The 15,650-nt window shown below is 39.5% G+C and overlaps 1 protein-coding gene across 2 annotated transcripts in view; it reads left to right on the top strand.

Annotated features, from left to right (window-relative positions):
- ap3b1a (adaptor related protein complex 3 subunit beta 1a) overlaps positions 1 to 15,650 on the top strand; it is a 338,438-nt gene that overhangs the window by 184,588 nt on the left and 138,200 nt on the right. For both annotated transcript variants that reach the window (XM_041185794.1, XM_041185792.1), the window contains exon 20: positions 2,306 to 2,459. In XM_041185794.1, the coding sequence (XP_041041728.1) occupies positions 2,306 to 2,459 (154 nt within the window). The remainder of the gene's footprint in view (positions 1 to 2,305; positions 2,460 to 15,650) is intronic.

Genomic DNA, 15,650 nt, shown 5'->3' with positions numbered 1-15,650 from the left:
TCTTTCAGTCAGCATTGAAGAGGGTATGTCCAGCACTGATAGCGATTTAATCTGCCCACTTACTTTTTATGCAAGACCCTTTGCACCCACTGATGCCAACTCCAGCAGGGATGAACAGAGTTGGGCAGCCAACTGTCAAATGTAATTCTAGTGCTGCCACGCCCCATTATAAACTGGAGAAACCTATAGCCATCTTTAAATCAACTTGTGATCAACCTCTCAGTAACTTGTATGAAAGCTGTTGTGTTTTGAGGTAATAGAGCAAATTTTGGCTTAACTGCTTAGTTACAGTTTGTGTCAGGGTGTACAGTTTGTGTCAGGGTGCAGGGCTGGTTGAAATCAGAGAGCTGATTGTACCCCCCCAACCCCCCCCACCTCCCAAGGTCAGGCAGTTTATATTGATTCATGACTGGCAAATGGGGACACACATTATGAAGACGTCTTTGGCTAGAATTCCTGTCATTTTTGTTGTAGAGGCATTGAAATATATGAAAGGGTGGGGGGGGGCGGTGGGGAAACGGAAGACAAACCTCTGTCTATATTATTCTTCCAGCTTGGTTTATAGTTACAAAAAAAAGCTCTATTAAATGTGAAATCTGTCGCCAGTTTGGGGTGAAACAGGCTACAATAAGTTACATATGAAGATAACAAGACCGGGGTATTTTAAGTGTGAATGGGGTTCATTCTGATTGGGAGGCAGCATCTTTAAGTGTTAGAACTGAAATTTATACTATAATTTAATCTTCATTTCATTAGCATAGGTTTTCTTTTTCCCTCATTATACTGATGGCATTTATTATGTCATTGTTTCACATGATAAAAGGTACATCTTCCAAATTTGAAAATCCAGCATCTTATTTGATAGGTTACATTCTTGCCTGTCGGTGATTGCAGAGATGGTTGCCCTTTCATGCGTAGGTTGCTGTTGATGTGTGCAGCTTGGCTTTTTTGTAGCTGACAGCACTGATTGGGCTATAGCACGCACTCTGCTCTTTTTATTATAGACAGTAATTAAGGCGGCTCGCCTTGCCACTTCATAACAAATACAGCATAATGCCCTAATTATAACTTTATTAATTTAAGTCAGGATTTAATGATTTTAAAAGTGATTTATATTGTTTTTCCTGTTTGGAACAAATGAAATCTGTAGTTTAAATTAATGCTGGCTTTTCATTTCTGCAAAAGTTAAAAAGCTAGTTACCAATAAATTCTGTTCATTAGATTAGCATTGGAAATTATCTATAGTAAGGTAAACAACCATTAATCCTCAAAAGGGCAGAGGAAATGTAGCAATTTTCCACCTTACTGAATCCAAAATTTGAAAAATTTGTACTTTGAGGTTGAAGAGCTAATAGTGTTTCCAGGTCTCCCCAACTGAATCCGGTAGAGCTTACTATGGGTTGTGCTGTCTCTCAGCATTTACAGTGGAGGGCTTCTCACTGGTATTTGGTTAGACATTCATGTCCTCTCCCCTCTGACGTATCAAGAAATGGCAAAGCTTCTCTTCTTTTGTCTGTGTCCTCATTCAGACTTATAAGCAGGTACCGGGTGCTTTAACACTACTCTCACAACTGTATGTGTGGCCATAATGGCATCCAATGTGGATCAACAGGATCGATAGGACAGCACTTAACTGAATTCACTTGTGTGCTTTGGTTTTTCATGGGTGTTCCAGGTCTAAATTAATGTTCCCGTATGTATGTTAAATTGGCGTAATTTTATATTTCGTATACATGAAGCATTTATATCATATGAACACCGAGGAAAATGGTAACTTTGTGTTTCAAGGTTGTTTTTTAATCATTCATTGGATGTAGGTGTCACTGGCTAGGCTAGCATTTATTACCCGTCCCTGATTGCCCTTGTTAAGAGGGCTTTTAAGAGTCAACCACGTTGCTCAGGGTCTAGAATCACATGTAGGCCAGACCAGCTAAGGATGGCAGATTTCTTTCCCTAAAGGACATTAATGAACCAGACGGGTTTTTATAACAATCAGCAATTCATCCACCATCTGCTGTGGTGGGATTTGAACCAGGATCCCCAGAGCATTACCCGGGGTCTTCAGGAATACTAGTCCAGTGACAATGCCACTATGTTCCCGGCTCCCCCATCAACAAGTATTCCAAGAATTTTGATCCAGAAATGAATCATTTGAATTAAGTCTAAATCTTCCCTTTGTAGTTGACAATAGAAATATTTTTTTTAATGTTTTAAGTTGGTGGGAGGGGGGAGGGGGGGTTGGCGGAGGTTGGGGAAACAAATTGTCATGTTTCAGTTTTCAACTATGCAATGTTTTTATCTTCAGTGAAAATAGTGACTTTGAAAATAACCAGGCCAAAACCAAACCCAGAAAGCTAAATTCTGCAACTTCCTCCGAGTCAGAGAACAGTTCATCTGAAGACAGTTCAGACTCTGAATCTGACACTGACTCTGAACCAGACAGAACAGTGAAACAAAAGGTAATTTTAATATGTTCCACTTATTATTCAAGTAGGCGGGGATGTGTTTTTTTTTAAACATAATGTAAGTGATTGTTAGCAATGTTGGAGAAACGTGGTTATTCATCACAAATCAACATCAATTTTCATTTGTTTCTTATGGACAAAATTGATTATCAATAAAGAATGTACCAATTTACCAGACATTCTGCTTGGATCACAATGTTTCATGGTTACTTGCAAAGAAATACTTCCCACCTTTTTAGAGTTTAGATAATATAGTCTGGAGTGTGCATGGGCTTGAACTTGGAGGAATTTAAGGTAGTAATTGTCTAAACCCTGATCTCTGGTGAGAGCGTTGACTTCCTGTGCGACTAAGATGAGACATTAAATGATTTGTGGTTTTCAGAATAAATATACTTAAATTTAGGTCCTGTATCCCATCTACCCAATGCTTCAAGCACCCCCTGCCCTGCATGTGGCAGAGTCTGCAGATCATGCATTGGACTTATCAGCTGCATCAGAACTCATTGAACCAGAGCAAATCATCCTCGATCCCGAGGGACTGTCTAAGAAGACTTAAATTTAAATGTTACTAAGCCAAATTTCATAAGATTGAGCCTTTCAATTGTATTGCAGCCACCAATTTCCTTTTATCCTTTTGATTTTAAAATAAATGTTTATTACCATAACAATTTTCTGTGGCTGTATGTTCAGAGAACTGTGAAGCAACGTCAGTGAATGCATGTTATAACTTTTGTAACATGAGAGAGGGCATGATAGTGATTGTGACTGGCGAAGGGTATTCAACTTGCCCTGTATAATTGAAGAAATAATGGAGGCTTGTAAGAAAGGTACTGCAATAATTGTGGGCGATTTTAATCATCATATAGATTGGATGAATCAAATTGGAAAAGTTAGTCCTGAGGATGAGTTCATAGAATGTATTCGGCACAGTTTCTTATAATAATATGTTCTGGAAATAACCAGGGAATAGGCTGTTTTTGACCTGTTAATGTATAATGAGGCAGGATTAATTAATGATCTTATGGTAAAGAGTCCTCTGGGCAACAGTAATCATAGCATGATAGATTTTTATATTTACTTTGAGGATGAGAAACTTGTGTCTGAGAGTAGTGTCTTAAGCTAAAGGCAATTACAAAGGTATGAAAACCGATTTTGGTGCAGTGCACTTGCAAAATAGGTTAAGAACAAAGGGGTAGAGAAGCAGTGGTATACATTTAAGGAGGTATTTCAAAACTCTCGATATATTTGTGGAGAAATAAAGACTCTACAAGAAAGATGCACCATCCATGGCTAACTAAGGAAGTTAACGATGGTAGCAGCTTGTAATACAAGGTGTACAGTGCTGCCAAGATTAGTTGTGGGTCAGAGGATTGAGAAAATTTTGGAAACCGGCAAAGGATGACTAAGGAAAAGAAAGAGGGAAAAATTAGAACATGAAACGCAAATAGAAAAACAGAGAGTAGGAGCTTCCAAAAGTATGTAGAAAGGAGAAGAGTGTTTAAGGGAGCATTTTTCCCTTAGAGGATGAGACTAGGAAAACAAGGGAATGGCAGAGGCTTTGAACAAGTATTTCAGTAGAAGACACAAAAAAACACCCCAATGATAATAAAAAATTAAAGGGAAAATTGGAAGGAGAAAGTTAAAACAATTGCTATCACTAGAGAAAAAGTACCAGGCAAACTATTGGGACTGAGTTCTGACAAGCACCATGAACCTAATGGCCTGAATCCCAGGGACTGAAAAACATGGCAGCAGGGATAGTGGATGCAGTGGCTGTAATTTTCTAAAATTCCCGAGATATTGGAAATGTCCCAGTGGATTGGAAAACCGCAAACGTAACACCTCTTTTCAAGAAAGGAGGGAGACAGAAAGCTGGAAACTGTAGGTCAGTTAGCCTAACATCTGCCACAGAGAAAATGCTAGAATCCATTATAAAGGAAGTGGTGGCAGGACATTTAGAAAATCATAATACATTCAAGCAGAGTCAACATGGTTTTATGAAAGGGAAATTGTGTTTGACAAATTCATTAGAGTTCTTTAAGGATATAACAAGCAGGGTGGATAATGGGGAATCACTAGATGTTGTGTATTTGGATTTTCAAAAGGCAATTGATAAGGTGACAATAAAAGGTCACCACACATAAGAGCTCATGATGTTGGGGATAATATATTAACATGGATAGAGGATTGACTAACAGGAAAGGAGAGAGCTGGGATAAGTGGATCATTTTCAGGTTGGCAAACCCCAACCAGCGGGGTGCCATTGGGATCAGTGCTGTGGCCTCAACTATTTACAATCTATATTAATGACTCAGATAAAGGGACTGACTGTTGTAGCCAAATTTGCTGAAGTTACAAAGATTGGAGTGCAAGTTTGTGAGGAGGACATAGAGTCTGTGAAGGGATATAGAGTATAATATAGGAAAATGTGAGTTTGTCCATTTTGCTGGGAAGAATGAAAAACTTTATTTAAATAGAGAGAGAAGCTGCAGAATGCTGCAGTTTAGAGGATCTGGGAGTCCTCTTAGACGAATCTTAAAAAGTTAGCATGCAGATACAGCAAGTAATTAGGAAGGCAAATGGAATGTTAGCCTTTATTGCAAGAGGTATGGAGTATAAAATAGGGAAGTCCTTCTATAACCGTGCAGCAAATTGGTGAGACTGCACCTAACAATACTGGGTACAGTTTGGGTTTCCTTACTTAAGGAGGAAAGTACTTGCATTGGAGGTAGTTCAGCAAAGGTTCACTAGGTTGATTCTTGGGATAAAGGGGTTGTCTTGTGAGGAGAGGTTGAGCAGATCAGGCCTGTACTCATTGGAGTTTAGAAGAATGAGAGGTGATCTTATTGAAACGCTCCTTCATGAGGGGGCCACAGTTTGTAATTAAGAAGTTTCCCGTTTAAAATGGAGATGAGGAATTTCTTCTCTCTCAGAGCAGTAGCAGCTGGATAATTGACTATATTTAAAGCTGAATTAGACAGATTTTTGATTAACAAGTTAATCAAGGGTTATGGGAACAGACAGGAAAATGGAGTTCAGGCCACAATCAGATTAGCTGTGACCTTATCGAATGGCAGAGCAGGCTCAACGGACCAAATGGCCTATTCTTGCTCCTATTTCTTGTGTTCTTATGTATGCCTTACATGCTCAAAAGTTTCTTACTGTATTTAAAATGGGTGACAGTTGCATACTTTTAAATCAAGCGAATTACAACGTGGACATGGAATATTCTAAATCAGCATGAGATTAAAACTTCACTGAAGAAAAGACATTCAAAGAAAACAAATAAGTAAATCTTTTGGAATATTGTCATCAAAAATGTTGATATGCTATGATTTTCAGCTTGTCAATGGAACATGTGTAGCTAAGGCTGTATTTATGCTACAACTGTAGCATCCGTATAAAGAGCAATTTTGCTTCATCCTGACATTGCAGTTACTTTCTAAACTGAATCTGCGATTGGGACCTAACCTGACATATTACCGAATTGAAGCAGCCTCTGTGGGTGACTGAGGCTCACTCTAGATCCTTCAGAATCAGTTTGGGCCTTCACATCCAATTTACACTTGCAGGTTAAATGTTAGTCCAAAGCGGTTTCAGCTTTGCACTGCGCTAAACTTGTAGATCGGAATGTAAAGATTGACTGTAATTTTTGAATGGTGCTGTTTTATTTCTTTAACATCCACAATTGTGTGACATTTTGTAAGTGAAATGTTGGCAATTCGGTCAGGGAATTTGTCAAAAATCTATTCAAAGCTAAAATAATACTTGGAGAAAACAAGGAAAGATCCAGTAAACCTCAAAACTAGTGAGTGAAGTTTGAATACGGCAAGTACAAGTTTTTATTGATTATGTAATAGACAAGATGATACCATTGTTTTTATAATACACTTCTTTTCATCGTGGAAATCAAAGTTGTAGTTATGGATATTGTGAACACTAATGTGCTGTCTTTTATTGCAATAATATAGAAATCTTGTTCAAATTTTAAAATTCAACAATGTTGCTCTAGTGCACTGTGTCTCAAATGGAGAAAAGAGAAAATTGTTGGGGACTAACAATCGAATGCATAATTTAACAAACCGTGATAGTGATGAAAATTGTCTGATCATTCAGAGAAAAAATAGGAGCAAGTTGGCTTCTTGGATGAATCTAATGTAGACACTGAACTGCTGAAAAAAAACCTGATCCATATTTTAAATATAAAGAAACAAATTGTCTATATCTTTCTGCCCGATTTGTTTTTAAGTGTGAACAAAATGGTATCAGTGGGAGATCTGTCAATGCATTTGGTTTGTCAATGATTGTGTATAAATGTGGGCAGAATAAGAAATAAAATTTGCACAGTAAAATACGATTTCATTTACCTTCTCAGCAGCTCCATTGCTCGTGCTGTGGTGTGAAATTTTCATTTTACACAGTTTGCAGGCAGAGGCTATGAATTATGCATTGAGCTAGAGATATTCTCAATCTCCTGCTTTGTGCCACAAAAATGCATTTATCTAGGTTCCATCTCTATTACTAAGATGAATCTCAGATTCAGGAATATTTGATCGGATATGGTTTTAACTTCATTATTTGTTTCTGTTATTAAGCCTTTTCTGTGACGGTTACTTTGTCTGTCTGTCACAGGAGAACCTGGGTAGCTGGTGACTGGATTGTCATGAATTTTTCTTTTATAATAGAATTTTTATTATCCAAAATCATGGAAATAGTTATATCTGACATTTTAGACAAATGCATTGGAAAAATACAAACCTGAGGCAGTTAACATCCCACAGGTAGAGGGTGTCATTCTTTTCGGAGTAAAGTAATTGAAGAAATTTTTTAACTCAGTTAATTTTTGTTAAATTTACGATTCTATTCCTTTTTGTGATTCATTAAATGAAAGAAATTGTTGTAAAATCACCTTTGTGCAAGTCACACAAAGTAACATTTCAATGATATTCCTTGCCACCGAGAATGGGAAAGTGAATGCATCATAGGAGCAGAAGTCAGCCATTCAGCCCCTTGAGCCTGTTCCATCATGCCATTAAATCATTGCTGATTTGTGCCTCAGCTCCATTCTAAGTCATTCGGGCTCATGGAAGCATTCTTGCCTCCAAGACATAAGGTTGTGAATTCAAGTCCTATTCCAGAAACTTGAGCACAAAACTAAAGCTGCTTGCTCAGTGTAATACCAAGGAAGTGCTGCACTGTCAGAGGTATCTTTTGGATGAGATATTAATTGGAGTCCTTGCCTGCCCACTCAAGGTGGGTATAGAAGATACCATGTCACTATTCTTAAAAAGAGCAGGTGAGTTCTCACTGGACATCTAACATCGATAAATCAGCTTATATAGGTTGCTATTGCGTTGTTCTTTGTGGGACCTTGCTTTTTGAAATTGGCCGAATTTCCTAAATTATAACAGTGTGACTGTTCTTCAAAAAGTATTTAATTGTCTGTAAAGTACTTTGGGACAGTGATGGTGCTGAGATTGTGATGGGACTATGTAAGTGTGTTTCGTTCTATTTACTGACATTTATTCCAAATTTTAACAAACAATCCATTGATCTCCATTTTGAAAATTTCAGTTTACCCAACAAACACAGCCTCTTAGGGGAGAGAGTATCAAATGTTTGCAACCCTTTCTATAGCAAAATGCTTCATGATTTAATTTTTAAACGGCCTATCTATAATGTTAAGAGTGTGCCACCATGTTCCGAATTGACTCACCAGAGGATATAGTTTCTCTGTAACTATTCGATGTAATCCCTTTATTATTTAATTAACTTGATTACATCTCCCCTCAGCTTCTAAACCTAAAGGGATGCAAGCCAAGTTTGTGATTATTTGAGCCCTGATAACATTCTAGCAAATCCCCTTACAAGATCAGTACATCTTTCCTGATGTTTGATACCCAGAATTGAATGCAGGGCTCCATCCCTGGTCTAAGCTGAGTGATCCACTCTCTCATGGTGCTTTATTGAGTTCCACACACAGCAGGGAGTTCCAGTCTTCATCCCGATTCTGACCAGGGTCTGTAAACTGCTGCATCATCTCCCAACTTTTGAATTCAAACTTCATTGAGGTAAAAACACAGATTCAGATATTGTGCTGCGCCCTTTCTACTCTTTTATGTTTTTGGTTTCCTCTTTGAAAGGTGTGTATACAAAACTAACATTTGAGTTGAGAATGTTGAAGTTTTAGTTCAAATGGAGATCTGTCAAGCTAGTCGTGTAATGCTGCATAATGATTGTTGCCCATATTTTTTTTAAAAAAATGGCAATTTTTATATGCCATAAGAGAACAGGAACCTGATGAGTCAAAAAATAACCAAACAGGTAGAAATCGGTTTATCTGAGAGTTATCTTGGAAACCAGCAATTTAAATGCATTGAGTATGAAAAAGTCTTAGCTGATTTGCTATGTCCTGAATTCATCTTCTACTGGCCAATTTCCTAGCGTCATAATTTGTTAAAACCGGTTTTACTATTCTTTCATGTCACCATGAAATGATGGCATAACTTGGACTACATGCAGCAGCAAACAGCTGCCTGAATCAGCTGATCACATACTGTAATAGCAGTAAATGCCATTCACTTTTGTTTTGGTGTTGAGTTGAAGCCAACAGTTCATATGCTGTGTGAAAGGCTTAATTGCTTAAATGTCACCTTACTGTATTTCTCTTGGACCTGAATTGGAGTGTGAGAATTTGAGCATTTTTAAAATCAGATTGTCAGGGTAATGCTGAGAGATATGAAGGAGACTGAAATTAAAGCTTGCATCATTCAGTTCCTGACATGTCAACTCGTAGTCTGCTACAAAACAAACCAGCTTTGTGAACTCCAATAATTGTATATAAGGGAAGAATGAGTCTGAAGCTGGGCTTTTACCTCAAGCAGGTTTATTGTTCAGCCAGCTCAACAGCGATAGACTTCCAGTTCCTTTCCCCCCTGGAATGTAACAGCTTTACCCATTTGTGGGTGAGCTAATGCCCAGCATCTATTTTAACAATGCAATTGTCTTAATGTAATTGCTATACAAAGTCATTGCCGTCAACAAGATGATTGTTATTGGACCTTGACAATGTAATTGCTGATACATTGACAGTTCCTCTCTTTAATTTAAAAGAAAGCTTTTGAAAATCAAGAACAATTTTTTCAAATCAAAAGGGAATAAAGTTATGTATTTTCACATAGATCCCACATTTACTTTACCATAAAGCAAAAAATAAGGTTTTTCATTTAGTCGTTATAACGTAAGATGCCCCTCTTCCAACATTTTAGTAATTTCCCTGAGCAGGCATTTATTTTCAGAAAGCAGCCTGAGTTGTGACTTGTGTTCACCCATCATATCTTCAAGATCTCCCTTCTCTCTTTAACATTTAATTTATGCTAGCTAGGTCTATTCTTAATCTTTTTTCTGCAACACTTTTCATTAAATGAGCATTATCCCAAAGAGACTGATTATCAACATAGGATTCTGTAGGTAAACGTTTCATGCATTGCCTCTTGCATAGTATTTCTGTCAGTATATTGGATATGTAGACCCCCATATCTATCAGCTAAGGCAATTTACACTACCCTTTTTTATTTTCCTGGCCTCCCAAGCCAGCGGGCAACATTTATCATTCTTTCCCACCATGAATAAGCTAACCCTGCTGTGCTAGAATATCCATCTGGAAGATTGCTTCATGTGCCGTCGCTAAAAATGACCAATCTCATATCTTCCAGTTCACCCAAGGCTGGAAACTTGTGTGTGTATATCTCTCTGAATTTAATTTCTTTAATGTTTAATTTGCTCTCAGAACTTGCTCAACTGTAGCATGTTTCATCATGGTACTCAGCTCCAACATGTCATAACTAGCATCAGGTCCAGTCTGAGTGCAACTGCCCAATCAAACTTCTCAACTGGCCTGTTTCTTCCTTGGATGCAGGTTCCTCTTTTTGTGAGGATCTGGCCTGATTTATTGGAATGGGATTTACCTTATCTAATAAGATTGTTGATTCAGTGATTCAAATGCTTAATGTCAAAACCTGTTTTTAAAGGCCCCTGTAGCGTGACTTCCAACCTTGAATTCCTCCTTTATTTTCTGTTACCCATTGATCGAATTGTACAGAATTCAGTCCCCACAGAAAATCATCAACATGCATGATAAAGATTCCTGCAAGTTTCTCCTCGTGATTCCAGCAGAACATCACAGTGTCTGCCTTTAACTGGGTGCACCCAGTTTCAACAGGACAGACCTCACGGGAAAATACCATACTCTTGACATATCATTCAGCCCATAAGCATACTTGTTCAATTTCGACAGCTTTCCTTCTGTATCGCCAGGTTTTTTTTTTTTAGATGGTTTCCAAAGAACATTTATTTGAAATTTCTTATCTTGCAAAAACACTTATATCAATCGATTTGCACTCCCAGGAACATGATACCAAAATAGCTTAAAAGATCTTCAAGCTCTCTTTCCCTGAAGTAGGGAAGTCCACCCTGACATCTTGATCCCTAAACCTGTCTTCAAAACCTCAGGCTATAAGTCTCACTATAGCCTTGTATGTGCCATCAGGAAGTACCTTTTTCTGTACAGATCCACCTGTGCGCTGAGGCTGGCTGACCCCTGTCAGGTACTTCATTATGTACCTCAATTTCTTTCCAACTCTTTCTGTTTGGCTTCCTTTATCAGCTAATTTTCCAATTTATTAGCAGCTACTAAAACCTCTTGATCATAAGGGCTTCTACTTCTATTGACATTCCTAGCTCGTTCTGTAGTCCTCGTTCTTGTCAAGCTACAACCTCTACTCGCATTTTTCTCTCTTTCTGGACTACTGCTATATGATCTATCCTGCATGTGAACAGATTCCGTTTTGCAAGTTTGTGATCTTTTCTTGGGGTCACAACCACTTTCCAGTCTGCTGTCAGAACTCTCACTGCGCTTTTGGGCTTTCGAATCTTTTCCTTAGTTTGCCAATCCATGGGTCTTATCTCCTGTCCTTCATCCTGCATATTTAGCTAATGTTTGTAATTACCTGTGGCCTATCCTGTTCTCCCTATAATGGTGGCATCCGTCCACACACTGGTCCCACCTTGCATGTAAATTACCTTTGTTCCTACTTTGGGTAGTTGCCCTTTTGGATGAATAGCCTTATCCTGTGCTTCAGTGTTACTTTGTTCATTGTCATTCGACCCTCTATCTGCCATAATCTGCTCCTCATAACTGCCCAGTATTTGTGTATGTGAAGTGAATGGTGCCCCTTAGCTTTCTATGTCCTGTTCAGAACTTGTAAAGATATCATCTGTGCCAATTAACCTCAAAGAATGTACCCTAATAGGTTGATTCCCGTGTTGTATAATTACTACTTTTCCATCACTGCCTATCACTGTGCCAGGGTCTTTCCACTCTTTCTGCCCATCTCTTTTGTATTATACCATGCCTCCTTGTCTAAATTCTATTCCCAATGGTCTTATGCAATGCCATAAGGCTCGCCGAATTTCCTCCAAAATCTCAGCTTTAATGAAAGCTTTTCTGCCTGCAGGCAAACCATTCAGATAAGCAGAAAAAGTAGAACTACTGCTAGACCCTTCTAGAGTAGGGGGAGCATCTGATAGCACCAAAGGCAAGTTCTGATTCCTTCCGTACACCAACTAGTATGCACTATACCCGCCCAACCTTAAGCAAATTGATATAGGGAGTGACAAGGTATTGGAGGTGTCGGCAGACTTAAAAGTGGACAAATCTCCAGGTCCGGATGATTTGTATCCCAGACTGCTGAGGGAGGCAAAGGAGGAGATCGCAGGGGCTCTGACCCAAATTTTTAATTCCTCTCTGGCCAGGGGGGAGGTGCCAGAGGACTGGAGAGCAGCGAATGTGGTTGCGCTATTTAAGAAGGGTTGTAGAGATAAGCCAGGGAACTACAGGCCAGTGAGTCTCACATCAGTGGTAGGGAAACTATTAGAGAAATTTCTGAAGAAGAGTATCTATCTCCACTTGGAGAGGCAAGGTTTGATCAGGGATAGTCAGCATGGCTTTGTCAGAGGGAGGTCATGCCTAACAAATTTGATTGAATTTTTTGAGGAGGTGACCAGGTGTGTGGTTGAGAGTAGTGTAGTTGATGTAGTTTATATGGATTTCAGCAAAGCCTTTGACAAGGTCCCACATAGGAAACTTATAAAGAAGGCAAAGGCACATGGAATACAGGGTAATTTGATAAGGTGGATTCAAAATTGGCTTAATTGTAGGAGGCAGAGGGTGATGACAGAAGGATGCTTTAGTGACTGGAAGCCAGTGTCCAGTGGCTTACTACAGGGATCTGTGCTCGGTCCCCTATTATTTGTCATTTATATAAATGACATAGATGACTATGTGGGGGGTAGGATTAGTAAGTTTGCGGATGACACAAAGATTAGCCAAGTGGTTAACTGTGAGGTTGAGTGTCTTGGGCTACAGGAAGATATAGATGGGATGGTCAAATGGGCAGACAAGTGGCAGATGGAATTTAACTCTGAAATGTGTGGGGTGATACACTTTGGAAGGAGTAATTTGACAAGGAAGTATTCAATGAAAAGCATAGCACTAGGAAGTCCTGAGGAACAAAGGGACCTTGGGGTGTGTGTCCATAGATCTCTGAAAGCAGAGGGGCATGTTAGTGGGGTGGTGAAAAAGGCATATGGGACACTTGCCTTTTTCAATCGAGGCATAGATTACAAAAGTAGGGAGGTCATGTTGGAGTTGTATAGAACCTTGGTGAGGCCACAGCTGGAGTACTGTGTGCAGTTCTGGTCGCATATTATAGGAAGGATGTGATTGCACTGGAGGGGGTGCAGAGGAGATTCACCAGGATGTTGCCTGGGATGAAACATTTAAGTTATGAAGAGAGGTTGGATAGACTTGGGTTGTTTTTGTTGGAGCAGAGAAGACTGAGGGGCAACCTGATGGAGGTGTACAAGATTATAAGGGCATGGACAGGGTGGATAGGGAGGAGCTGTTCCCCTTAGTTGAAGGGTCAGTTGCAAGTGGGCATAAGTTCAAGGTGAGGGGCAGGAGGTTTATGAGGGATGTGAGGAAAAACCTTTTTACCCAGAGGGTGGTGATGGTCTGGAATGCTCTGCCTGGGAGGGTGGTGGAGGCGGGTTGCCTCACATCCTTTAAAAAGTACCTGGATGAGCACTTAGCACGTCATAACATTCAAGGCTATCAGCCAAGTGCTGGTAAGTGTGATTAGGTGGTAAGTCAGGTGTTTCTCATGTTGGTGCAGACTCGATGAGCCGAAGGGCCTCTTCTGCACTGTGTGATTCTGTGATTCAACCGTTTGTAAAGAGTTCTTTGCATGTCCAGCGCATGCCAGTGTTTGCAAGTTGCAGTCTGGTTGATCGGACAATGTTTTATGTAACATGTCATCTATCACTACATGGTTTCTCTTGCCCAGACCATTACTGAATGGACTCTCAGCCACAGTGTGCATAACTGATATTCAAATTTTCACAAACGCCTTGAAATTCCTCATTTGCAAATTTCCCACCATTATCTTTCAGGAATCCTGTTCTCACCCAATTCTCCATGACCTTATCGACAATGGTCCTTTTGTCCTTACCATGTACTACAATGGATAGGCTAAATCTGGTCACCATATCTATAAAGTGTAGCAAAAAAAACTCCTATCCATGTCCCATACTTTTAAGTCCATTGCCACTGCATCGCTAAATTTCCTGGCAAGTGACAAACTCACAACAGGATGTGGTGGTGTCTTGCGGTATTTAATACAAATTTCACACTCAGCCATGATTAGCTCAATTAAATTGTCATATCCCTTAACAATTACTCAAGCATCTCACAGTAGAGCTTTGTTTTTGTGGTGCCAGCTGTGCGAACTGTCTATGCAACTTTCAAATAATCATTTTTCCATCAAATTTTTATTCCCAGAAGTTAACAATACTTCATGAACTCTGAGAAATACCTGGCTTCCTTAGTGGCAGGCAGTAATGGCCCAGCTGAGTTAAATGTAGGTCTACATTTTTCCCCGAGCGCAACTGCTCTATCATTCTTCATGTGTAGCGTCATCTAAGCCTTTGTTATCACAGATCAACTTAACAATAGAGGTATCTCACTGGAGACCACATCAGTACTGATGAACAGACTGATCCCTGCTATCCTGCAAGGGAGGGCCACCCTTTTGGATGATGTAAGCGTGTTATCATCTCCAAACCTGAAGCAGGTAGAGCTTTCATACTCCTTGATGTTCCACTGGTCTGCCTCATCAAGACACTCCAGGTAGCAGTTAAGCCAAGTCAAGCCAATCCATTCCACACACCATGGAAGCACAACCGCTGTCCAGAACTGCACAGTTGAATGAATTGACCATCAAGATACTCATCACTGGATTCAAACTCTGACCAACACAATTCTATCATAGCAGTCACCATCATTATTTCCGGCCTTCGAAGAGTCTGTCTCGTGGGTTACTTCAACACGATTCTTTCGCTGTGGGCAATTCATCACATAATAATACTGAGAATCACACCAATTAACCATTCCTTGTGCATTTTCCAAGTTCAAATGCCTATGGTCACCATCCCAGACCTGATTTTTGTCTCTGCTCTCAAATTGGCTAAAGGTATGACCATTTTCAGACCACCTGTCAGTAACCCCGTCTTTGTACTGGGATCTTTGTCCAATATTTGGTTGATTTCGAAACTTGGCCGTCATAAAATCTTCCATCCTTTGATCATGGCATAGTTGTTCTTATTTGCTAAGAAAGTGGCTTGGAACAACTGCTTTCCCAGAATTTTCTTTTTTTAGAGCAGCAGCCATTTGGTCAAGGAGAGAGCCCCTCGCATCAAATGAACCCCCGTCAATACTAAAAGCCTATCAATATGAGAGAAGCGTGCACAATCAAGTAACTTAAATGCCAATACAGACTCCAGGATTTCAAGTTCAAATCTCTTCAGTCTCTTACACCATTTATCAAAGCCCATAATCCTCCATGGACTGATGATCTGTTTTCTTAAATCTATCAAAGGTTGACCATGCTTCAAATGATTCCAGTAAATCATCCTTTTTGTAAAACATATTCAAAAACTGTAATAGAAGATCCAATCCCTCTTCGTGATCCAAATCATTCATGTTCCATTCTGAAAATACTTCATTCCTAATCTTTTTGCTGGTAATGCCAAAGCCATAACTTGTTTCTTTCGGGATAATGAAGTGAC

The sequence above is a fragment of the Carcharodon carcharias genome, chromosome 4 (genome assembly GCF_017639515.1).
Source record: "Carcharodon carcharias isolate sCarCar2 chromosome 4, sCarCar2.pri, whole genome shotgun sequence".
Classification (NCBI taxonomy): domain Eukaryota; kingdom Metazoa; phylum Chordata; class Chondrichthyes; order Lamniformes; family Lamnidae; genus Carcharodon; species Carcharodon carcharias.
Note: the sequence above shows the minus strand (reverse complement) of the source record. Positions and strands in the feature narration are given on the sequence as shown.